The sequence below is a fragment of the Eublepharis macularius genome, chromosome 2, assembly GCF_028583425.1.
Source record: "Eublepharis macularius isolate TG4126 chromosome 2, MPM_Emac_v1.0, whole genome shotgun sequence".
NCBI lineage: Eukaryota > Metazoa > Chordata > Lepidosauria > Squamata > Eublepharidae > Eublepharis > Eublepharis macularius.
The window spans coordinates 192,619,211-192,646,422 of NC_072791.1; the positions used below are offsets into that span (position 1 = coordinate 192,619,211).

The 27,212-nt window shown below is 41.8% G+C and overlaps 1 protein-coding gene across 1 annotated transcript; it reads right to left on the reverse strand.

The window, feature by feature from the left end:
- Positions 1-760: 760 nt before the first annotated feature.
- Positions 761-27,212, reverse strand: GCG (glucagon). The gene is made up of 7 exons (XM_054972627.1): positions 27,113-27,212; positions 23,189-23,289; positions 22,695-22,856; positions 12,213-12,266; positions 6,905-7,042; positions 2,530-2,673; positions 761-1,322 (listed from the first exon to the last, which is right to left on the reverse strand). The coding sequence occupies exons 2-7, from the start codon at positions 23,284-23,286 to the stop codon at positions 1,286-1,288; spliced, it is 633 nt and encodes a 210-aa protein (XP_054828602.1). The 5' UTR covers positions 23,287-23,289; positions 27,113-27,212; the 3' UTR covers positions 761-1,285.

The following is a 27,212-nucleotide window of genomic DNA, read 5'->3' on the forward strand; positions in this document are numbered from 1 at the left end:
GGCTTCTCCCCGGGCACACAGGACACCAGGTGGGCAAGGAGGCTGGCTGCTCTCCTGGAGCACAACAAGCCAAACAGGCCAGCCAGCCTGGCACACAGGGCTCTGGGTTTTTTTTACTCTGTTTTACTCAACAGTCCAACAAAAACCAGACTGTCTGGTGGAAAACCAAACACCTGGCAACTCTATTCCTGTAATAGTAGGAGTTGGCTTCTGCGATGTACTAGTCTCCACACATTTGGACTACCATAATATGGTTTATGTGGGCCTGACAGACGTTGAATTATTTTCTTGTGCTAGCCACAGAGCATATATAGAACCAGTTTTATATGAATTTCACCCTGCTTCCACTATTCTTGTGCACTATTTTTTCCTATTTATATCCTGTTTTTCTCCTTGATGGGGTTCCATCCTTCTACACTTTATCCTCACAACCACCACCCTGTGAGGTAGGTTAGGCTGAGATTGTGGCAAGCTGAAGGCCAACCAGCAAACGTCTGTGACAGAGTGGGGATTTAAACCTGGTTTTCCTGGATCCTAAGTTACCTGCTGCTTCCAGGTCAGGGCTTACATTGGATTAATGATTGTATTGGTGTTTCGTTCGATTCTATTTACATTGCAAGAAGCTTTGATAACATTTTGCTGAATAGCAGGCCAGATATTATTTCCTAATCAAACAAATAAATGTTGCTCTGTTCTGTGCTGTTTCTTTAAAAAGTTTCTTTTTGAACGAGCAAAGATTTTAGACATTAGACACCAGAAAAAAGCTTGAATTTTTATTTATTTAAGACTATCATTGAAACCTGGAAATCTGAGTCTTCTTATAACAAAAGGTTCAAGAGGGAAGTTTCCATAATTTTAACTGCAAATCTCTTAGGTTTGTTGGGGAGAGGGGTCGTATTTAGTGATTACCAGTGCAATTCTAAGCAGAGTTATGCCAATAGACTGAGAAGGGCCTAACTCTCTTTAGAATTGCACTGTGCAATTGCTTCATCTTCCTAGACAAAAATGCCACTGCTGAATATAGATGCAGTTGCTTGCGACTTGTTTAGAATCCTCCTTAAATAAATGGAAAAATCATAGAGTACTTCTGTCAATAGACCTATTACTTCAGTTGGCCAACTGTCAATATTATATCCTCTACACAATCCTTTCATAGTTGGATGAAAGAATAAATGATGAGCTGTTTGGCTTTAGGGTACAGGTCCTGAAACATTAAAACATGTGAATTTCAAAATTCCCTAATGACAGGTAGCTGATGTTGTGAAGATCTTAATTTATGCCATGTTTATTCTGTACCTCCTTGGTATTTTCCCGAAAGATCCCTGGCAAAAGAAAAAGCAAAAGTTAGAAACAGGTACTGTGTTCAGAATCCACATTCGTGGATTCTGATATTCTTTCCTAGTGAAAATGAGTAAACCTTAGTAAGGAAATCTTCCTCTAGAGTATTGTGATGTTTTGTCCTGTGTGAGAACACTTCTATGTACAATGTTGGTATATTTGAGCCATAATTAAGCACTTTGAAAACTCAGTAGCACAGTTTCCTCTCTCTACTTAAATCATTAAAATGAGTGTCTAATCCTGTGCCTGTTTAATCAGATATAAGAACCTCTATACTGAATGGGGCATTGTATACATAGGACTTAGGTCTTAATAATTCTTAATTTTGACTGCATCTACCATCTAGGGTTTTTTTTTAACAGAACTTTTCATCTACAGACAGTCCTGTATACTTTCATCGCTAAGTAAGTTGTGGTTATAATAATGGTACATCTAGAACAGCCAAAATACTGAAAACGCTTATTAAGAAGTAAATCTCAAAACGGGTCACCAAAGGACCAGTTGGGTTAGCATTTTAAGATCCCAACTTTAAAACATGGCAACTTCCTTCAAAGTAGCTATCATCACAAAGATCAACCTTTAGAGGACAATTTGGAAAGATCTCACATTGGCCTAAAGAAAATAGCAATCCAGAGCCTGAGGTAAAACCAATTTTTTTTATTTTCCTCTGAATTCTCTTTGGCTGCATTGAGATATTACAAACAACCTAGAGTTTGTTTGTAATGGAAAAAAGTCCTGTTCATTCTCATAATGATATGTGCTTTCCATTCACCCATCCCCCACCACATTCTTTCTCCCTTTGTGCATGGAACATGACTGGAAAAACTTCCTGTTCTTCTAGCTCCATTTTGGTGTGCCAACTAAATCCAGGTACCTTAATAAATGCAGGTCGTTTCTTTTGTAGGTGAAGTCCACTAACTCCACAAGCACTCCACAAACCCGCCCCTCTCCCTACCTTGGTCAAGGGGGTGGTTAGAGCAGCATTATATCTAAACCAGAATTAAATTGTGGTTTAGGATCCCACTTTCTGGTAAAGAGACAAATCCAGTTTGTTAAGGTGTTTGGATTCAGATGCTACAACAAATTGGTTTGACAAGAGACTTTGCAAAACAGGGAGTCTTTTCCAATACGCCTAGTTTGTACTCCAAGTATAGAAGACAAGCTAAATATGGTTAGCTGAAATGTATGCACCTCTCCGTCACTTTCGCCTCAAGCACCCACTTCAAGAATTCTTGGGTAGCAATTTCATCCAGGATTTCATGAAGATCACTGTTGTAAGTGCCATCTGGATGTCTTCTGGCAATGTTTACAGCTTTAGCAGTGCCTTCTGACAAACTTAAAAAGGAAAAATGGACAAAATAACTTCCTTGTGGCTCAAAACAAACACGTCTCTTATAATTTAGCTCCAAAATTCCACAGCAAAAATCATATATCCACTAGTTTAATATCCACTAGCTCTTCAGCTGGAGAGCTCTTTCACGTCTAGAAAACAGTTTCTAAAAAAGCATAACTAATAAAGGGAAACATTTTGGGTCCAAGGAAGCTCAATTTAAGTACTTTACAGAGCAATGCTAAGCAGGTCTGCTCAGAATCCTACTCAGGTCTATTCAATGGGCTTACTCCAAAGAAAATGTTGGTTACTCCCAAGAAAATGTTACTCCCAAGCACTGTTAGTCTCATTTCAATGGTAGAGATTTAAACACATGCATCTCTCTCCCCCTTAAATTTGGCTAGATGATACCTGATATTGTTAACTTCTACTTGTCCCAAAGTTCATAACTAGACATGGGCACGAACAGGAAAAAACCCCCGAACATAGTGTTCGTTGTTCGTTACCATCCACGAACAATGAACAACGAACATTGACTAACATGACCTGTTCACAAACATGTTCGTTGTTCATTGTTTGTGGGGGCCAGCAGGCCCTCCTCCAGCCATCAAGATCCCTACCACACCACTCCCAGAAACCGTACGTGAGCAGGAAGCAGGAAATGTACCAATAATAAATAATAGCTTGGCCCTAGAGCCTGGCAGCAGCCCTGGAACCTGAAGGGGTAGATCCCTACCGCACCACTCCCAGAAACCTTACCTGAGCAGGCAACAGGAAAGGTACCAGTAATAAATAATAGCTTGGCCCAGAGCCTGGCAGCAGCCCTGGAACTTGAAGAGGTAGATCCCTATCCCACCACACACAAAGAAAATTCAAGCTCCCAAAGCACTCTCCCTGTCTCTCTCTCAAAATGCCAACAGCAACTGTCTCTCCCTCACTGTCTGCAAAACCAGAGCTGGGAGCCCTCTTCCCCCCCTGCTCTTTGCTTCCTTGTAACAAATTTGGAGCACCACACTTGAAAGGAAGACCTGCCTATCAAGCTAAATTGGGCTTAGATTGGGGTTTCCAGGGCAACAGCAGGAGTTCAGACAGAGTGCAGGCAGTCCCTGCCTCTGGGAGCCAAGGGAATTGATTGCAGGTGCCAGACTGTTTGGCTTGATGAACAGCAACGAATGAGGCTTGCAACGACCACCTGTTCGTTTAGAATGGGGCCTCACGAACAGCTTGTCCGCAAACAGCTGATTGGGCTGTTCATGGGTTTTTTTAGTTCGTATTGCTGTTTGTGCCCATCTCTGTTCATGACCAAACTCCATGACCATCTCATGTGTTAAACAATATAGAGGTGTAGTTGTTAATTGTTGTGATTCCACAGTTCCTCTAGTGAATTAGCTGTATTACTCCAGTCCAAACCAACTGAGTTATATTTTATGGCGATATGTTCAACTGAAGAGATATAGATATCTTTAGTACTGATGCAGTTATACCAGGGGAACTTTTGTTGCTGTATTCAAAACATTGTAGATGTAGCATTTCAATATTTTCAAGAACCTATATTCCCAAAGGACAAACTCATTTATTTTACAGTAAACAGAAAGGCTTGATACAAAGGTATGAACTCGGATGTTTCCAAATTACCTAAGAAAGAAGGCCCATGAGAGCCAGCTATCCTATATGATATAAGAGTTGTGCCAAAAATGTCTCGAGACCAAATTCTAACTTCCTTGCTCATAATTTTAATCAAGGACAAAAACAGAATAGACAACATATCAAACCCCAATACTGCTGTCAAAAGTAAAATAAAATATAAAACATTCATTGTAAACATGCTGTGTCCAATGTACTTCAGAATTAAAGGTTCTCACATCAAAGCCCACTGTTTCTTGCAATGTATTAGTACTTTCTTTTTGCATATTTCTTCCGAGATTCTAATTCCTAAAAAGGATTTTGTGACTGGAACTATTTTGTTGTTATAGACAGTAGATGACTCTAATGATTTTACTGAGAATATGTCAATGTATTATTCTACATCTTTTCAATTATGTGAAAGCATACAGACATATGGTGAAAAATGTCTTCCTGTTTATGGAACTACAGGTATCTCTCAACAGGTTCACTCACAGAACAGTAGCCAGTGTATTCCTCACCCAACTTGCCTTGGATTTGAGAAAGTTCTTGAATTTAAAACTGACAGAGTAAATTTCAGAGTGTTGTTATTCTTTCTTGATACCATTCTCCAGGGTGTACAGCTTGTTATATGCAATGGTCTTCATACATTATGGAGTGCATAGGCTGCGCCTGGAATCCCCACCCTATGTCAGATGTAACCAAACCATATGGGAACGGCAGGTTCACCTCAATTCCCATGCATTAAATGGTTGATTAGGATTAAGATCAAATTGTAAACAGAGAAAGGACTTCTGTCTCCCCACACCACACACACACACACACACACACCGTTTTAAAACCTGAAATAGTTCCAGAGGAACCCTATATGAAGAAACCTACATGTTCCTTCAGATCATCTGAATTTCTCCAGCAACCCAATAGCATCTTCTGGGCCAATTTTAAGTGGGGGAAATGGAGCAGGGAAGAAGGCTGATGCTCTTTCCCCATGTATGCCACAGTCCTGATCCTAACCAAGCACTACCCATGCAGGAATTGAGAAACCACAACTCATGGACAATTGCGTTACGTCTGCCAGACCCCACATTCAACCTAGGTACTTCATAATGTATGAAGAGGCTTCTGCCACTTCTCCACTCCAAATAATCCCTCTTTATATTTCACCATCCTAAATTCCTTCTTTTAAAAAAAATTGCACTGTTGATCTGTTACTACTGTTTCTGCATAATTCAAAGTTAAACCTCTATGTGCCTCTTTGGAGGGTCAAAGGGAATAAAAGAAAAGTAAGGTGTATCATGGATGTCTGTTATGGATTGTCTTTCAGGACTTATATCTAGTATTAGAGACAATAAAAACAGCAAATGCCACACCTTCATGAAATTGTCCCCGCCCCCCACACACAATAATTATTAAACAAAGTGTTTTCAGTCTCATATCATCCTTTTACAACCATTCCAACAGGAATCTTTTGAAGAGCTGATGTACTTCAAATTCAGGGCTATAAACAGATGTTTCAGAAGTCCCTTTTGCTGATCGGTTTTCTTCCTGAATTCCAACACGTCATTGACTCTCCGATCACTTTTTATTATTATTAAGGTAATAGTAATCAACCTTTATAGAGTACCAATGACATACACATTGCCTTTACAGCTGGCAATAGAGATTAGGAACATGGAACGGAGGGAGAAGGTACGAGAACCCTGCTCCAGAGAGCTCACAGTCTACAGGTCCAAATAAGTACAGATGAGATGAGGCCTGTTGATCTTTCAACCACCAAGTCGTGCTGACAAACCCATAGGGGCTGGAAGGCTGGTGAGAGTGGGCTTTGATAGAGAGGGGGAAATGATGGAAGATATTGTTCCAAATGTCTGGGTACTGTGAGAGATAGATCAAAGTCAACAGTGGGTAGAACAGGCCAAGGAGCAAAAAGAAAGGGAGGTTGTAAAAGCGTGGTGAGAACAAGATGTAGGTGGTTACTGATAGAGTACAGGTGACTGACAGAGGTGTTGGCAGTCTAGAGTTATGGGATGCTTTGAGGCAGCCGAGGGGTAAATATTGTACATCTTGCCGAATGAGAGTGGGAAGGTAGAACAAAATCTTCTGAAGGGGCTGGGAAAGATGGTGACAGTGTGATGATGAGCTTATCAGCAATTTCTTGAAGAGGCTCGAAGAGGAGGAGTCTCTATAAGCCTTAGTGTTTTCAAAAAGCTTAAATGAAGAATGCAAACAGAAAGCAAATAAGGATAATGGTGTAACTTGGGAAAAGAGAGAGACTGGAGATGATGGAACTCTGGTGACCAAGAGGACGGAAGAAGGTGACCTCAGTTGGGCAGGGAGGGACCTGGGTGAAAGTTAAATACAGGATGACTTCAGGATGACTTGAACAGAGAAATCTCGTGTATTCAAGCAAGTGACAGCACAATAAACTTGCAAACAATAGCATTTTAATTGGCCATTGGATAAGATCACACCCATGACAATATTTTCAGTTACTAATTAGAAGTATCAAATACAATGCGGGGGGGATACATTATGGTTCCGCTAGGCTTTGATTGGTAACCATCTCCCCAAAAGGTAAGGAATGCTTAAGGACAGCAACAGACGAATTCTTACTCTCTTCTCCCCCGTCCGTTCATTAGCCAAGCAATGAATTCCTTGGCTGCCTGCTCTTCCAAGTAAGAGCTGATGTCACTGGTATAGGTGCCATCAGCGTGCCTCTCGTATTCAGCATGACGTCTGGCAAGTCCATTGCTAAAACAAAAACACTCATCTTAGGATTCAGTTTCATATTTTGGCTTTTTGCTCCTCCAACTTTTCTCCAGCCCAGCCCAGACACAAACAGAAACTTTAGCCCACTCTCCCAAATAACCCCCATATGGAGAGTGGCCTAAAGTCATAGTTGGCTTATGTTGACCCCTGGTGGGGTTTTCATGGCAAGAGACTAACAGAGGCGGTTCGCCAGTGCCTGCCTCTGCAACCCTGGTCTTCATTGGAGGTCTCCCATTCAATTACTAACCAAGACCATCTATGCTTAGCTTCTGAAATCTGACGAGATGAGGCTCACCGGGGCTATCCAGGTCGAGGTAACCCTAAAGTACAAACCTTTATTTCCTATTATAAAAGTAAATTATTTCCACTTATGCCTCTGGGAAAAGTAATATTCTGCACTCGTTTCCGTGTGAGCAAATCCTATTGACTAGCTGGTTTTATGACCCATCCCAGGCTGACAAGACTCCTGCCATGGAGTTGTGCCCCCCCCCCCAATTGCACCTGTTATGGCCTCAAAAGGAGAAACCCAAAGGACACCATTAAAAGTGGTGCTAGGATTGCCCAGTATTGTATAGTGGTTAATGTAACAGCCTAAGATTTGGGAGATACAGGTTTGAATCCTCACTCTGCCATGGAATTTGCTGAGTGACCACGGGGCAGTCAGTCTCTGAGTGAACAAGCCTATCTCACAAGGTTGTTATGAAAATAAAACGGGAAAAGGAGCACCAGCTACACTGCCTTTCATGAGGAAAGGATGGGACAAAAACATACTAGATACATACATTAGATCTGCATCTCCCAATCAAGATATGCTTGAGGTTTGAGGTGAGTGGGGTATTAAGCACATTAGTGAAAGCCAAGAAATTGTTTGCAAATAACAATGTGTATCCAACCATTCATAAATTCCTCCCCTTCCTTACTGCCGCAGCTAACATTCTGCATTCTTAGCATTTTGAAATTTTGTTCTGTGTGTTTGTGTTTGCGCACGCACACGCGTGCGAGAGAGCGCACAAGAGACTCTCAGTAGCAAAGCAGGAATCTGGAAATTGGTCAAAATTGTTGCCCCCCCCTCTTCTGCCAATGGAAATGTTGTTTTATCGGAAGAACTGTGTGATTGGATACACACCAGTGTGTCCTACCAAACAATGTATAAACTTTTTCTTTGGCTTAAGTTATAACTTATGTAAAGAGTTGCCTCCTCTTCTTTTGGATGTGCTGACTGTTGCTAGAAGTTGGTAATGGGAACAAATTAGATGGCACTGTTTCTATACAGTAAGTGCAACTATCCTACTCACCAACTAGCTTCACTATGCCTCCATTGCTTGCCCATACACAAAATTACCTCCATCCAAATTAAAAATGTCACAGGTTTGGGTCACCCATGCCCCCCCTTTCACCCTAGGATTGGCAAAGAATGGAGGAAGAAATGGACGTGTCACTCGGGAGGCTGAAAGTGCTCAGCCAATGCTAGTCCTTAATGCCTCTGCTAATTCCCTCTCTGAGATGCCATCAATGCACAGCGCATGTGCATTCCCACATTCCTGTTTACCTACCCGCTTCTTTTTGCTATTTTCCCCCTCCTGTTTGAGATTTCCATAAGGTTCTTTGCATTGCAAAGGACAGTATTTCTGTCAATCTCACGTCACAGTGGAATGATTTCCATTCCATATGGGATCTTTTAAAATCTTTACAATATTGGATCCCATTTCACTTTCTCCACTTAAAATTCCTTACTTTTCTTTGTTTATGTGTTTCTCACTGTCACAGCACATAGCGATTTGGAAAGTGGGAGGCAGGCAGATTTAGGGTCAGCTTATTTTTCTGAGAACCAGTTCCACTTGAAGTAAATTCCATTAAGGGCTTTTGGTGGAAATCTGCCTAAAACAAAACATTTTACATCTATATATAAAAGTGTAATGTATGTATGTGGCAAAAACATGTTTTGTAGAGGAAACTACAACCAGCTGTTTCCTGCAGCATGTACACAGGGTAACCACAGGCATGTACTGAAGTATCTGTGCATGGTTCCCATATTTCTCTCTATTCTAGCAGCCCCTCCCGATCCCTAGAAAGATCATTCCTGGGGTTGCAGGATCCATGTGGGCTGTGTATATTGGTGGGTTGGAGTGTCAAGGGGACGAATAGACCAGTTTCCCCAGTGGAGCTGAGCTGGCAGAAGAGGAAGGAGAATTTCTTCTGTTTGTTGTTCCTTATTTCAGCCCCCCCAATCAGCCCCTCCCATTTATTCCTCTGCACGAGTCCTATGACCCCAGGATGAGGAGTTGAATGAGGCTGCAGGAGCTGAGAGAAATGTAGAAAGATATCATGTTCTGTGCATAGAATAGTTGGATACACACCACTATATTTGCTTCCATGTAATGTATGAAGCTGCCCTGATGTGGATGACCATCCAGATCAATAATCTGGATGAAGGGGTAAACGGGCTACTCATTAAATTTGCTGATGATACTAAATTGGGAGGAGTGGCAAACACCCAAGAAAATAAAGTTAAAATTCAACAAGACCTGAATACTCTGGAGAAGTGGGTGGTTGTGAACAGGATGCAATTCAACATAGATAAGTGCACAGTATTACATCTGGGTCACAAAAATGTGAAGCACAAATACTGGATGGGGGATACACTTCTGGGTAGTAGTGTATGCAAAAGAGATCTTCGGGTAAGAGTGGACTGTAAACTAAATATGAGCAGTCAGTGTGGTGCGGTGGCAAAAAAGGCAAACTCAGTCTTGGGTTGTATCAAAAGGGCCATTGCTTTGAAATCGCAGGAGGTTATAGTCCCTCTCTATACTGCCTGGGTCAGGCCGCACCTGGAGTACTGTGTGCAGTTCTGGAGGCCTCACTTCAAAAAGGATGTGGACAAAATCAAGAGGGTGCAGAAGAGAGCAATGAGAATGATCAGGGGTCTGGAGACTGAGCCCTAAGAGGAAAGGCTGAGGGCCTTGGGAATGTTTAGTTCGGAGAAGAGGAGATTGAGGGGGGACATGATTGCTCTCTTTAAATATTTGAAAGGCTGTCATTTGGAGGAGGGCAAGCAGCTGTTCCAGTTGGCAGCAGAGGATAGGACCCAAAGCAACTGGCTTAAATTCCATGCAGAAAGGTACTAGCTGGATATTAGGAAAAACTTTTTTCACAGAGTAGTTCAAAGGTGGAATCAGCTGCCTAGGGAGGTAGTGAGCTCCCCTTCACTGGCAGTTTTCAAGAAGAGGCTGGATGAATCTTTGTCAGGGATGCTTTAGGCTCATCCTGCATTGGGCAGGGGGTTGGACTAGAAGGTCTGTATGGCCCTTTCCAACTCTGTGATTCTGTGACCTGAGCTAGCCCTATCATATCAGCTCATGGAAACTACACAGGGTTGGCCCTGGTACTTGGATGGAGACCCCAACGAAACCAATGGTCATTAGAGGCAGGCGATGGCAAACTACTTCTACATGCTTTCAGGGCCGGCGCCTCCATTGAGGCAAGCCTGGAGATCTCCTCCAGCGCTGAGGTGCCGGAGGGGGCGCCGGGGGCCGGGGGCATGCGCTGCGGAGCTGGCAGCAGCTGCGTGCGGGTGGCTGACCGGGAGGGATGGGAAGCTGCTTGTGCGCTGCTCTGGCTGCCTGCCACGCCTGGCCCACAGCTACTGCAGCCTCCCAGCTCTCCCGTGCTGCTGCTGCCAACACGCGCCCTCGGTCGGGAGCAGCAGCTGAGGGCCAGGCGCGGCAGGCATCTAGGGCGGCACGCGGAGCAACGGAGTGGGAGGGCTGGGAGGACACACACACACCTCCCTAGCCGCTCGCCATGCCTGGCTGGGCCGGCAGCCTCTCAGCCCTCCTGCCCAGCTGCCCGCTGCTCCGCAGTCTGGGTGCGCACTCGCAATTTTCGTGCGCACGCATGAGGGGGCAAGAGCAGTCCTGAAACTGCCCCCCCCCCCGGCCTCAGGTGCCAGAAACTCTGGCGCCAGCCCTGCTTGCTTTGAAAACCCTAGGGAGGGGCGCCATAAATCAGCTGCGACTGGATGGTCCTTTACATACAATACATGAAACACAGATCACTGGATCTGAGCAATGATAAAAGTCTCATTTGAGCTGCTAGCCCATTCCTTTTGGAACAAAATGCAGTTAATGGGATGTACTTCTACAAAACTTTCCCAAGCTAGCAAGGGTGTGTATGTTTTTGTGTGTGGAAACAGGCATCTAGATGCAGTCTTGATGGACATACAAGGTGGGAACCACGACTCCGCTTCCAGAGCAAAGCACAGGATGCTTCTGTACTACACCATCACCACTCCTTAGATGGCTAATGCTGTCAGCTCTGACAAGACTAGTTTTCTGTTGGGGAAGATTCTTCCCAGTCAGTCTTTTCCTCCAACCCGATGATCAGATGAGCACGGTCAGTGTTTCGCAGAGAAGATCCACCAGGTGGTTGTTGTGGGTTTTCCGGGCTGTATTGCCGTGGTCTTGGCATTGTAGTTCCTGACGTTTCACCAGCAGCTGTGGCTGGCATCTTCAGAGGTGTAGCACCAAAAGACAGAAATGGGGTCTTTCACATCACCTACTACCTGGTCCTTTTTAAAAAGATATGCTGGGATGGACACTGAGAGATCTCTGTCTTTTGGTGCTACACCTCTGAAGATGCCAGCCACAGCTGCTGGTGAAACGTCAGGAACTACAATGCCAAGACCACAGCAATACAGCCCGGAAAACCCACAACAACCATCGTTCTCCGGCCGTGAAAGCCTTCGACAAAAGATCCACCAGGTTCAGCAGTATGCCCACGGCGCACTGCTGCACACATGGATCTCTAGCTCAGAACCAACATGCTAGGAACGTACTCAGGTGTGAGACTGGGGTAGTGGCCTTTTCCATTCTGCTGACCCAGGTAAATAGAACATATGAAGCTGCTGTTTTCTGAATCAGGCCCTTGGGCCATCAAGGTCAGTAGCATCTACTCAGACTGGCAGCAGTTCTTCAGGGTCCCATGATGGGGTCTTTCACATCACCTACTACCTGGTCCTTTTTAAAAAGATATGCTGGGAATTGAATCTGGGACTTTGTGAACCAGTTGTTCTAACCACTGAACCACGCCCCCTCATTATTATCTATTTTTGCTGACTTCCCCTATTGTAAAATGTTTATTTCCTGTAAAATACCTTGAGAGCTGATCCAGCAGATTTTCTTTCTCTGTTTCTTCTTGTCTTTGTTGTCTGGAGCAGAGGTCCACAGTCATTAGATTATTGAAATTATATTTGCACAGGTGGGGAAAAAAATCCACTTATCAGTGTACTGTTACGATGTGCTTTCATTACATTTACAATTTATAGGACAAAGAACTCTATGTGTAGTCCATGACTTTGGCACCGAATGCCATAAAGATTCTAATCTATTCATTTAGCTGAACACAGATTCAGACCGTTGAGCCATCTATCTCAGTAATGACTGGCAGAAAATTGTTCGATGGGAGAAGCTGGGGATTGAATCTGGGACGTTACACGTGCAATTTATGTGTCCTGCAGTTGAGCCATGCCATTTCCACTAGTTCTTTTGTCCCCCATTTAGGGGTCACTGTTTTAGCTTAGGGTACACCTGACCGTTCTTTGGTAAACAGGTGCACCCAACAGCTAAGATCATCCAGTCCTGCTCAGTATTTTATAATGCAAGTGTCAGATTAGGAGGGTTACAGCAGCAGCAGCAACTTGTTAGATTTGCTGGTGCAATTTTTTTGTTGTTGCAAATTTTCTTTTATTACTTAGCAGCCACTGTTTGAGCCAAATAACAAACTGACATGTAATCCCACACTGGAATTTAAAAACTAAATCATTTCCTAATTGAAGATCAATTTGTTTTCCAGGTTCAAAAGCCTGATCATATGGCATGCATGTCCTTCCATTCTATTGCTCATAAGTAATTACTGAGTCATTTACTATTTCGCAAGAGAGTTAAAAGACCTAAAAGGTCCGTGACTGTTGTTTGGAACTAACCAGGTTTTTATGAGCTGATTAGCATCAAAGAGCCAATTCAGATTCACAATTCACAAGCAGCCATAAGCAGAGTTACACCAGTCTTAAATCAACCGAGGTCAGTGGATTTAGAAGAGCATAATTCTGTTTAGGATTGCATTGCTAGTCAGTCCTTCCTCAGTATGTGGTGATCTATGCCTCTTGATGACCTGGACATCTGCGTTGTTTGTCACAATGCTTGCAATGGTCCATTCATTGCTTAGAAGGCATGAAGTGGTAAGCAGCAGGGTCTGGATAGCATTTTGGTGAGCCCGTTTGATACGAGCATGGATTGCAGTAAGTGGAAGAAAAAGCAGTGAACATGAATGGAGTGGCTGTATGAACCAGCTCTAAATGCTTTTTCTTGTCAAATTATTTAGTCTTCATCACACATCATTTAGGCATATTTCCAAGTAAATATGTTCAGGATTGAGCTATTTGTCTTTCATTATTCACCATTCATGGGAATAGTCTAGCCCAAGCTGATTGCAGGTGGAGAGACCAGATGCAAAGGTCTGAAGGGCGCCTTTGCACCCCAGAAGCCAGTTGGGGCACACTGGCCCTGATCATGTGATGAGCCTCCAAGCCATAGCATGTTACGCTTGATCTAGCAGGGCAAGGCAAAGAACCTGATACCAGGCATTCAGCCCCACAGCTCTCAAGTGGCATTTTCTGTTACTTGAAGAAGAAAGAGATATTACAGGGTCACACTCACAACACAACGGTCTGAGCTGTTGGACTTTGGTCTATTCAGAATGGGCTTATGCAAAGCTCTGGTTGATGCTCTATAACCAGAGGAAGGCAGGAGAGCTCTTGTTTTGGTACTGGGAGGCTGAAAGGTGATGGTCAGAGAGCTCACAGAAGCCCCAGTAACTAGCACAGCCGCAAAGACCCCTAGGAAGGCCATGTTGTGCCTCTTGCGCGCACGCAGAACAGGGTCATACTTACTGATTATTTGGGACTTTCATTTTTTTCCTATTCAGCTTGGTTAGCCGATATCATTTGATGGCGACATTATACAGCAAGAGGATGGAACAAATATGGTGACCGCTGAAGACGACGCATGACCCAGAAGAAGAATAACAAAACACTTAATGATGAAGTAGCAGTGAAATAATAAATGGAATACTGATGTGCGGGAGACAGCAAAGTACCATATTACTTTGACTGTCAGCATTAGAAACGGCAAATGATCTCAGTGGAAAGTGGCGATGGACAAGGAAGAAAAATGGAGGAATGGAATACACAAAGTCTTATAACATTTCTTTTAGGAGTTTTTAGTCGTAAATTGGTTTCAATTAAGGTAATATGAGTGATCTCAGTGGTTACTTTCTGTGGAACCCTGGGATTTCTTACAAGCGTATCAGTGGACCCTCAATGAGAAGATCAGTATTGGGCCAGCAAATTTCTCTGAAACACTGTTTATCAATCTTCCCTCGGAACGTGCAGCTGCAGTAAATTATTGGGTTTGCTCTGCCAATCACTTAGTTTTTTCATGGCTACAAGGAGGCTCAAGGTAAGAATAAAGATTAGGTGAAACCTGCAAATAACGTGCTCATAATGCAAATTCTCCTGCTTGTATTAATCTGATTGCAATTAACAATGACATATAATTCAAGTTTGTGCTGCTATGGTAAGTAGCATCCATTATCCATCACAGTAGGCAGCCAACTGGTAGCCACTTTTGGTACAAGTCACAACAACACACTTGATTGCTTAATCTCTTATGACAGCAACCCTAGGCAGGTCTACCCAGAACTATATTAAGGTCTATTCAGTGGGGCTTCCTCCCAAGAAGGTGTTCTTGGGATTGTATTGTTAGTGCCTTTGGAATCTGCCTGAACATGAGCAATTCTTTCTGGAACCATTACTTCTGAAATAGGCTCAATCTTCTGGTAAACAGAATCAGAGTTTATAAGAGAACAATAGTATGAAGAGTCATGTTCCAATGAATCATAGAAATGTTTTTGACTGGAGCTTATAAGAAAGTATTCTTTACTTTAATTTAAACTCCTACTTGATCTTCAGGGTTTTTTTCCTGGGAAAAGAGGTGGCGGAACTCTCAAGAGGAAAATGAGGAAGAAACACATGGGATTCTTTGAAATAGTATTATTTTCAAGCACTATTGCTGAGTATTTTCAAGAGGTGCCGGAACTCTGTTCCCCCACGTTCCCCCTGAAAAAAAGCCCTGATCTTCTTAATGAAATGGAATTAGTGAAATTGTCCAAACTCTGAGAGTTGAAATGAGTAAATTTCGTTTTGTAAATGGAGATGCAATTTACAGAACAGTGTGTATGGTGGCTGTATCCAGAGACTCGAACAATCAATATCACATATGCCAAAAAGTAGCTGGGCATGTATCATATAAGTGCATAGCCCTTGGGAAAAAGCGCGTCAACAAGTTTATTTTTGAAAGCCTTGATCTGGCTATTTTTGTAAATAAAAAATTCCAAGCAGACAACATCTACCACTCACTTTCAAACTTCACCAAACCAACCAATCATTTAACTGCATCCAGTCCAAGGCAAACACAACAGCAGCAGAAGGAACTCAACAAATATATTAAAGAGCACGCTTGCAATTTTAAAAATCTCCACATTTGCATCTTTTGTTCACTTGTACATTATATACTGCTCCAGATGATCACTAAAATTGGTGTGGTTTGCATCCATCCTCTTTTTCTTTGATCCCCGTGTCTTGGGCAGAACAATTTTGTTCAGTAACATGATGATTGAACAATTAAGGAGAAAGGAATGAGTAAAGCTATGACTCTGTTTGGAGGCACAATAGTTCATGTTGTCTGCAAAGTGAATGGGGCTTTTCTTTATATGTCTGAATGTAAGAACATAAGAGTGGTCATGCTGGATTGGAGGGATGGTTCATCTCGTCCAGCATCCTGTTTTCCACAGTGCCCCCCAGGAGGTCTACAAGCAGGGCACAGAGGCTAGAACTTCCTCTGTTGTTGGCATTCTGATTGTTACTGTCTCTAAACATGGTTTTATGTCTCCTCACCACTTAGGCATTTCTCCCCCTAAACTAAAAACAATAATAAATAATAACATTCAACTTAATGTCCACTCAGAGCGGTTTACAAAGTATGTTATTATCCCCACAACAAACACACCCTGTAAGGTGGGTGGGGCTGAGAGAGCTCCAGAGAACTGTGACTAGCCCAAGGTCACCCAGCTGGCTTCAAGTGGAAGAGTGGGGAATCAAACCAAGCTCTCCAGATTAGAGTCCCACGCTCTTAACCACTACACCAACCTGGCTCTCACCCAAACTCCTTCACTTTTGCTCATCAGAAGGATGCTCCAATCCTGTGATCATTTTGATTGGCATCTTCTGCACCTTTTCCAAGTAGTACAATATTGTTTTTGACATACAGTTACCAAAACAGTACACTATATTCCAAGTGCAGTTATATCATAGATGCTGGCTAAGTTATTTTCAACCCTTCTCCTAATAATCTGTAGTATAGAATTTGCCTTTTTGTTTGCCACTGCCACACACTGAGTTGTTGTCATTTTTATCTACCATGAGGCCAAGATGTGTTTCCCGGTCAGATTTGATTCCATCAGCATACATTTAAATCAGCCTCAATGTACCTGGCCAGCTTCTCTGCTGTGACCTTGATCCGCTATTATTGAAAACATCTATAACCTGCCTGCCCTACCCTTCCCAATTGTTGAAGAAGCATATTGTTTTGTACTACCTTCACAGCTGTTGGATGGTTTGTGGCTTTAAATTGTTTTTTGTACCTAGCATTGTATTATTAATTTTATATTGTATTTATTGTTATTGTATTTTAACAATGTTGTTACCCGCCCTGAGCCTGCTTGTGGGGAGGGCGGGTTAGAAATTAAATTAACGTATACTACTACTCATTTACATTAACTTTATTTGCTGCCTTGTCACCTAGTCATCCAGTTTGGAAAGATCCTTTTAGAGCTCCTTGCAACCCATCTTGGTCTCCTCACCATCCTTCACCACTTTGTTGCTCACCCATCATTCTCGATCATTTATAAACAAAGGTATCAGTCCCAATATCAAATGCTCACTTCATTCCATTGCAATAGCTGTTCCATTTACTTTTACTCTCAGCTTCCTGTTCAACCAGTTTAATCAATCCATGAGACGATCTGTCCTCATATCTTATGACTGCTAAGGAGCCTCTGATGAAAGACTTTGTCAAAAGCTTTTTGTAAAACCAAGTAGAAATGTTTACCAGATCACCCTTGTTTGCTCTCAAAGAACTTCAAAAGGTTGGTGAGACCTTTGTAGAAGAAAGATTGATTGTTGCTCAAGAGAGTTTTTTGCCATGTACTAAATCTCTTCTGGATCCCTCTTTTTAAAATGGTTGTTAGTACATTTGCTACCTTCTAATGCTCTAGAAGGGAGGCTTATTTTATCAACAAGTTGCATATTTTTGTTAGAATAACAAAAATTAGAACAACAGTTTCATGTTTGAATTAATTACAGGACCTTGAATGTGAGTGATTCCGCACACGTTGGATAATGTACTTCCAATCCTCTTTATAGATCATTTGGAATGGATTTTTTTGTGTGGGGAACAAAAAATCCACCTCAAATGATTGATAAAGTGCATTGAAAGTGCATTATCCCACGTGTGCAGAATCAGCCTTTGTTTCATCAAGACTGTATACAGGTCCCCTTCCCCTCCTGGCACTTACTCTTATGATCTTCTTGTGCGCGCGCTTTGCACACACATGCTCCCAGTGGGTTGTGATGATGTCACTTCCATCACTTAAAGGAGTGACATCATCATGGCCAGCAGAAGCGCGCCCATTGTGCACTGGCTGGGAGGTTTTTTTCCCGGCCGTGTGAGTGGCAGTGGGGGCCAGAAGCTGAGAACAAGGGATCCCCTACCCCCACTGGGGGACCTGGCAGCCCTAAGACCCAGTAATTTGGATACATATGAAGCTGCCTGATACTGAATCAGACCATTGTTAGTTTTCAATTTTTCCATCTGGCCTAGAATGTTACTTTTTGTTGCCTATGCTTGATTCAGTTCTCCCAACAACCTCCTGAAAAACAGCAGCTCCAGCATGAGTATTTGCATGACATATTCTTCACTGAAAGCCTCTGCGAAAAAATTCATTTAGGTTCTCTGCCACCTCTCTCTGTCTTCCTTTAGCAATCCTTCCAGCCCTTTCTCTTTACCCAAGTAACCAAGTGCCTCCCCAGCTGGTTTTCTGTTTCTAATTTTTTAAAAGAAATGTTTATTGTCAGAACTTGTGCTCTTTCTTGTTCACCTAATTTGAGCAAGATTTTGACATTAAAGGAAGCCTTCGTCTTTGCTTATTAGCCATACTAGCGCTGTCTTCAATTTGGAGGTAGCTTTCCTCTGCAGCAAACATTCTGAGATGCACTTATTGCAGATTTAAATATTTTTTTAATATCCTGAAGGAATCTGAGCTTATTTGCCCTTCCACCTATATTCCTTTTGTTTAACTTTTTCCCAAGAAAAGTTTGTCCGGTACCACTTTTGTCATCTTTTAAAAGCCAGATGAAACGTGTTCTGTATGCCCGTTTTCTCCCTTTGTTTTCTGTGTTTTACTTTATGCTGTTTGAGTTTTTATGTGTACTGTTGTTTTAATTAGTATTTTGCGGGTAGTAGCGCTATAGTGATCATATTATAAGGTGTAGTCTATTAGAAAGGCAGTATATACTTAAAAGTTAAGGAAATAACATAATTCATCTAATTAAAGGGTTTTTTTTAATACTCTAAGAAAAAACTGATATAGATGGACTTAGAAGAGTTTAACTCAATTTAGAATTTCATTGTATCTTAATGTATAGTTCATTATATAATATATAATGGCTTGGATCCAGCAAGTTTTTTGACTCAACTTTGCCCAGTTCTCCTCTTATTTTAGTCTCCAGGTCCATGATCCCCAGCATAGGCTCTTTTGGTGGTCAAAGGGGACCTATATTTCCACAGAGCCACCATGCTTATCGTGGCTAGAGTGTCAGACTATGGTCTAGGAGAACCAGGTTCGAATTCCCACACTGCCATGGAAGCTTGCTGGGTGACCAGTCACACACTCTCAGCCTAACCTACCTTACAGGGTTGTCATGGGTATAAAATGGAGGAGAGATTTATGCAAGCCACTTTGGGTCCCCATTGGGAAGAAAGGCGGGGTATAATATATATATATATATATATATATAAAAAAAATGTTCCTTTCTGCTAAGTAAGGAATTCTCTGTCAGAGGAAGGGTAGATTGAAGCAGTGATACCGATGCAATAGACTGTGCAATAGATTATGCAATACATTCTGGAAATAAATAGGAATTGCACAGTATGGAACTTAATACAGCTTCAAAATGTATTACTACTTTGAGACATAGTTGAAATCCTAGTAGTGTCATTTTTTAAATGTATGTAAGAGTGAATTCCACAAACTTTATCTGTTATACTTGATTTCAAGGCATATGATGCTCAGTATTATGTTCACTTTGTGCTACCAACACAGAGGGGCCAGAATAGGAAAGAATTACTGGTGTGTCAGCATCATATCATACATTGTGACAATAGCATCCACCTAAAGATATAAGTAGCTGTATGGATGCATTCATATAACTAGCAGTATTTTACTGGAAATAAGTATGGCAAGCTAGGTTTTTTTTAAAAAAATATTCATTTTAATGGCAATACCACTATAACTGGGAAGCACTGAAAAAAAATGCCAATGACATATTTTTGCTTTGGGAGATCCTCATTTTGTACTTCTTCACCAGACAATAATAACCTGCTGATATTTTTCTACAATAAGTTATTGAAGTACAAAAAAGACTATCTAGCCGAGATTTCATCATATTACAATTACAAATGTCATCAGACATACACTCCAATTACAATTGTTAAAACTGTATCTATATGGAGGTAGTATATGTTTTAAATGAATGATATGTATTATTTATATTTTAATGGCTACTGCTGATGAATTGTGTAGTGTGTTTTAAAATGTTGTGATCCGCCCTGAGCCCACCTGGTTGGGGAGGGCGGACTATAAATTTAAGTAAGTAAGTAAATAAATAAATACAATACAATATTAATGTAATGTAAAGCAATCTGGTGATCTTCCCTGGATTAAATCAATATTGTTGTTAACACACCTTTCCTTGGGCCTTTTTGTTTGTGTGCTTGTTTTGCCAGATTGAACATAGCAGTATTACCAACTATCCTTGCCCTTGTCGGTAATGAAACAGTTTGGATCAGCTGCTTATTTCAATGACACAGCAGATGATATTGTGCTGCTGCAGTTGTCATTCTGTCCTATCCAGGACACTGTTTTCCCACCACAACGCAAACAGGATTAGGCCTTGAAGCAGTTAAAATTCAAGTACACCTGCTTAGTGGGTCTAAACTAGAGTTGGACATGGACCGGAAAATGGACCTAAATTTGACACGGATCAGCCTGGTTTGGTGTTTGCAAACCAGTGGGTCATGGGACGCCCATTTTCCATGGACACCGTGACTTTTGGGCTGGTCCGTTGCTCTGGAACTTCCCCGCCTGCCAGCTAAGAGGGTTTAAAGTTTAAAGCACTCTGTGTGCCGCTCGCAAGCGGCGGGGGGGAGCATTTTAAACCCTCCCTTGCTCCAGCTGACTGGCGGGTGCTACCAGTCAGCTGGAGCAGGTAAAAAAGGTAAATACCAAGTCATTACTGACCCATGGGGGGACGTCGCATCATGATGTTTTCTTGGCAGACTTTTTACAGGATGGTTTGCCATTGACTTCCCCAGTCATCTACACTTTACCCCCAGGAAACTGGGTACTCATTTTACTGACCTCGGAAGGATGGAAGTCTGAGTCAACCTTGAGCCGGCTACCTGAACCCAACTTCCGCCAGGATCGAACTCAGGTCATGAGCAGAGCTTGGGCTGCAGTACTGCAGCTTACCACTCTGCACCATGGGGCTCTTGCCCAGCTGAAGTAAAGAGGGGTTAAAGTTTAAAGTGCTCCCTTTGCCGCTTGTAAGCGGCAGGGGGAGTGTTTTTTTAAAAAAAACCTTGCTCCAGCTGACTTGCAGGCTCTGCCAATCAGCTGGAGCGGGGGTGGGGCTTAAAGATTAAAGCACTCCCTGCACCACTGCTCACAAGTGGCAGGGGTGCATTTTAAAAACCCCTTGGTTTTTAAACCCCTTGCTCCAGAGCTGCCAGTCAGCTGGAGCAAGGAGGGGTTTAAAGCCCCTGTTTACATGCCCCTGCTTGCAAGTGGCACAGAAACCAGCATTGATGGACCATGGACCAACTGGTCTGTGAATTGGGGCAGGTCCATAAAAAGTCCATGGTCCATAGTCCATGAAATGCAACAGACCACAGAACGATGGCTTGTGTTTTTTTTTCCTGGTCCATGCCCACCTCTAGCCTAAACTAATAGAAGTTTAGAATATTAGTCATAATCCACTCCAATGTCAAGTATGTTTAAACCTCATAGCTTTTAATGGGATTTAAGTGCAGATACACTGCACTTGTAGTCACAGGGAAAGATCCACTGAGAGGTTCTCCCATGCATGTCCCATAAAAAAAAAAAATCAAAGCTGCGCAACAGCACATTAGTTGCTGTTGCACAATCCCCATTGATTTCAGTGCGATATGTAGGGAAGGACTTTTATTTGGATCATGCCCATTGTCCACTCTTGGCCAACTCCTGCTGCAAAAACATTATAAGGGACTTTATATAGTATTTATAGATCAGGATGCTGGATGGTACTGAACACTTTGGAGGGAAATATGCATCTGTATATGTGTTCTGGACACAATACAAAGTGCTGGTTCTTAAATCTTAAAGCCTTAAACGCTTTGGGGACTGCATCCTCTTGTACTATCCAGCCTGCCAGGTCCTCTTCACAAGCCCTGCTTTCTGTGCCCCACCTCATGCCTACAAAGGTGAAGTAGGTCCAGAGACAGGGCTTTTTCAGTGATGGCACTTCACCTGGAGAATACCCTTCTCTTTGAGGTTCGCCTTGTCCCAGCTGTACTTTCTTTCAAGCACCATGCTAAATTATTCTTTTTTACCCTTCCTTTTAAAATTAGGGATTTAAAACTGTTTTTCAGTGTGCCTGAGTCTGTTTTATAACAATCTTTTAAACCTATACGATAAAATATTGTATTTTATGTTGTACCTTTGCTCTGGCTGGGGTTTTTTTACCTGGTTTTTTAAAGTGTGTGAATAGTTCTTTAATTTTTAACAATTTGTATTTTGGTTTTGTTGTTTTTACTACATTTTCCCAGGTTTTCTTGAGAAGTGGCACAGAAATGTTATAAATAAATATGAAAATGTTGCCTCTAACCCTGAGTCCACAAGGTAGGACAGGTTCTAAATCAGAATTTATGAATGATGAGTGGATGGACGGATGGATGGACGGACAGATAGATGGATGAACAAACAGGTGAATATTTAATCTTTTAGCATGGTTCTACCTGTGTGAAGTCTGACAAGGTATGCCTTCACACAAATAGTCTTTTTTTCCTTGAGTTTATGATGAAATAGTCCCAGTTAAATAAACATTGTGGGTGACAAAATTTTAAGGAGGAGTGAGTTAAAAAACCATTGCGAGTGACAATTTATAAGGAGGAGTGGGAGGGATGGAGGTGTCTGGTATGCTTACCCGTTTCTTTTACTGGTCATTAACCACTCTACAAAATCTTGAGCCCGTATCGTGTCCAAGAATTTGCTGTAATCGCTGGTGAATGTACCTTGTGAGTGACGTTTCACTTCATTCAGCTGTCTAGAGTCATCTAATGGTTCAGCCTGGGAAGCTTTGAATAATCTATAAGTGCGGTTTGTAATAAATTAATTGCACTGACAATTGCACATTTGAAAGGTGCTGTATGTACCCTGTACTGAGCTTATATATATAAAAGAATCATTACTTGTTTGATAATGACTGAAATGGACCACAACAACCACAATGCTACCGTTTGAACTAATAAATTGATGCACAGCTATACATTATACTGAGTTGTGCTGAAGTTAATGGGGAGGGGGTAATTAGGTTAGAACTTACAGGATTTTCCTTGCCAGCTTGTTATCGGATATAAGGAAATGCAGAGTTCACATTATGGTTATTACAGCTTAAAAAGTTTGATCTCTGGTGTTTACCTGGATTTCTCTTCTGTTTCTCGAAGGGTGCTCTGCCAGCTGCTTTGTACGAGCATTAAAATCAAGCCCACCACAAAGTACATGCTTTTCATTTTCATTGCCTGAAAGACAGAGATAGAGGAGAAAGAGTTATCATCACAAAACAACTTCACTGTAATTGCTTGGCAACAGCAGAAATAGATTTAGACCACAACAACCCCAACCAAAAGCATGATAACCACAAAACCTCCTGGGTGCTTCATTTTTAGTTTATAGCACTTCCACCTGTGGAATGAGGACACTGGGTGATTCCGCACACGTTGGATAATGCACTTCCAATCCTCTTTATAGATCATTTGGAACGGGGGTTTTTGTGTGCGGAACAAAAAATCCACCTCAAACGATTGATAAAGTGCATTGAAAGTGCATTATCCAATGTGTGCGGAATCAGCCACTGCAGGTTTCTAACCTATGTCCTCACACCATTCATAGAGTTTTACAATGTTCATGTGTCCAGTGCCCTGGCCAGGATTCCCTATCAGGGGTTGGCTTTCAGCCCTCATATTTGACAACACTTAATTGTATTAGTCATTCAGGCTCCAAGAGAGATCTGGTAGTATCCTGACACAATGCTCAAATCCTAAACTAGTAATGTTGCTTTTGCACACATTGGATAATACACTTTCAATGCACTTTAGCAATCGTTTGCAACTGGATTTTTCTAAGTAAAACAGTGCATTGTAAGTGTATTATCCAATGTGTGTAAAAGCAGCCTTAGATTGATTCATACAAGTGGAAGCCGTGGAAAATTCTTTTGAGTATCAGAGCTCTTTATGGCCTTTTTATTGATTGATTTGTTTAAACACTTCCTCACACACACCTCAAAGATGAACCAAGATATTCCCAAAGGGAACAATCAGTGTCAACAAAAAACGTTTAGACCCTTATTAGAGGAAATCATCATCATGCAGAAATAACCATTCAACCATTGTCCACCCCAAACCTCTTATATATAACTGCCTTGAATGGCTTTCTAAAGGCCAGCCAAACTCCAGTAGGAGATTGTTATGCAAGGCCAGAACTATTGCTGGAAAACAGCAAATGGACAGAAGCTGTTCTGACCTCCCTAAGCAAAGGGACAAGATGATATTTTTCAGACTATTGTTAACAGGCACTCTGGTTCCGACAGGGAGAGTAGGACCTAAGTCATAAAGGTAAGAATTAGCATCTTCAATCAGGCCAAGGGGGGGAAAGCAACCAATGAAGATGCTTCAAAACTAGAGCAATATGATTATTCCAACCAGAAAGTCAGCTGTGGCATTCAATGCTGAAGTTTCAAAGTTTTCTTTGGCGGCAGTCCCACGGAGAATGCATTGCAGAAGTCAAAGTTAGAATAGCCTCACTTTTGAACGATGCTCACCACAAGAAGAATGCCCTTGCCAATGATGCACAATTTGGGTACAGGCGTAGTTACAATGAGTCTCCCTATCAAACTAGGTTGCGCTATATAACTAGCAGGTTTCATGGACTACAATGTATGCATAAAATGCTGCAATGATTTTTTTTTTTGCAACTTCCATGTCAGAGTACAATATTTGAATACACGACTTAGAACATCATCCACGGAAGCTTTATACCTGTTTCCACGTATTTAGGAGTGAGATTTGAGACTGACTTTATATATGAAATTTTATTTCATATAGATTTCAGAAAATTGTAACTAGTAACTAAAACTTGCTAATACTCATGGAGGGTCATACCCCACCCCCGGCAAGGATTTTTTTCTTGTATCTCTCGAGCAATCAAATAAAAGGCATTTTCTACAATACTGTAATATCTTTATATTGGTTTCTATTTACATTGACCAACAAGTGTCCAGCAAAAAATAGCCATGGTTAAGTCATGTTGGAAGCAACGGAAAGGGATTCAGGCGCAAATATCTTGAGAAAGAAGTTGTTAGCAGCCATGTGGGTCCCAAAGTGAAATCTCAAAAACAGAACAGAGTCCACATGATATTTTTTATTAACAGCGACCAAATGATGCATCAGTGTTGCTGGTCCAAATTTTTTTTTAAATAGTCAATTGATTCCAATGGAATGTCATTGTGACTAGCTATAGTTAGGCTGTGCCCAATAGCCTCAACATGTTTTGTAAGAACCCATAAAGCCTGCCACCATCCATATCTGCCTTGCTTTTATGCTTGAATTCAGCTACGAAACTGAGTTCTGTGATGCCATTCAGCAGTGCAATGCTGCCTCCCAGTGCTTTTTCTCAAGAGGGCATGTGTCCTCCAGAAGGCTTAAAATCTTCTTCAGTTCTGTGTACATGGGTTCTGCACAGCCACTTTCAGTATTAGATTTCCCCCTACTTGCCTCTTAAATGAGGGAAAGAACCATATCACTGTACACCAATTATAAGGACAGTAAGTTCTTCTGACTCCACAGAGTCTGACTCTTCAATTTTATCATCACAATAATCTCATGACAAGATTCTCTGGAAAAGTCAATAATGCTAGGAAGAGTGGAAAGCAGTAGGAAAAGAGGAAAACCTAAAATGAGATGGCTTGGCGCAATAAAGGAAGCCACGTCCTCCAGTTTGCAGGATCTGAGCAAGTCTGTTAATGATAGGACGTTTTGGAGGTCTTTCATTCATCAGGTCACTATAGGTTGGAGGCAACTTGATGGCACATAAAACACACACAGAATCACATGAGGTATGTTAAGCTAACAGGTCCTCTATCTCCCAGACAGCATCCTGGCAAGGGCTGGCGGGGGGAGGGGGTGGAATTAAACCCAGGCTTGCTCCATCCTAGTCTGAAACTCTAACAACTACAGCAACACTGGCTATCTTATAGCCTCTGCTCATATCTGCATATTATTAGATCTTTGTGTGGGAATAGAACAGTGCCTTTAAGAGCAAGTATGGTGAAGTAAATATGCTTAAGATTCCAGTGTAACCCCTTACCACAAATACACTAATTTCAAAGACTGCAAATTCATACATGCATGTTCCTTATCAACTCGTTCCTTATCAACTTGCATGCATGGAATGAACTGCCAACACAGTCCAAAATCTGCAAGATGGGTCTTTCTCATACTACCACGTGAACTTCAATACAGTTCCCTGTGTTGTGTCGTCAACACAATTCCTTCTGGTAAGGCAGTTTACACCTTCAGCCAAACATCTTTGAGTACCAACAATGCCCTCTTAAGCAGAGTTGCACCCTTGTAGGCCCACTGACTTCAATGGACTTGGAAGGTTGTAATTCTATTTACGACGGCACTATATCACTGGCCATTTCCACACACATTGAATAATCCACTTTCAATGCACTTTCGCAATCCTTTTGAAGTGGATTTTTGTACCACACATGGAAAATCAGTTTCAAATGTTCACTAAAGAGTATTGAAAGTGGATTATCCAATGTGTGCGGAAGCAGCCGCTGTGATATAAGCCATTTCTGAATCAGACCTAAGTGATTATTTACACCCCAAAACCTCAACTTCATTGTAATATTTATGATTTTTTTTCTTATTGGGAGAGGAAAGGATTCTGTATCTAAGTCAACTTTTCTTCAAAATAGGATGTGAAAGTGCAAAATGTAGACAACAGGTTAAAAAAAACTCCCACATTTAAAGTTTACCATGACCTTCTCATAATTCTATGATTACACATTCTTTCTCTCCCTCTGTGCCGTGCATTTCAGCCTTACAAGGAAATATTGCAAATAATAATAATAACAATCATGCAGAAGCAGTCTTTTAATGCCTTTAAATGAAATTAATGTTAAGCAACATTTTTTAAAGCTCATCAAGTAAAAGATTTCAGTGTTGTTGCTTTAACTAGAAAAAATATCATAAAGCAACCTGTTGATACTACCAAAGTTTTCGAACACTACATTCATTTTGGCAAAGAAATGCTAGAGGCAGCAGATCCGACTCTTACCTTCCGATACGTGGACAGGGAAAGTATGGAGAAGCAGGAAAGACAGAGACTCTCTTCTGGGGATTTGGAAAGCCTTGAGGAAGGATCTTGGTGCGTCTGT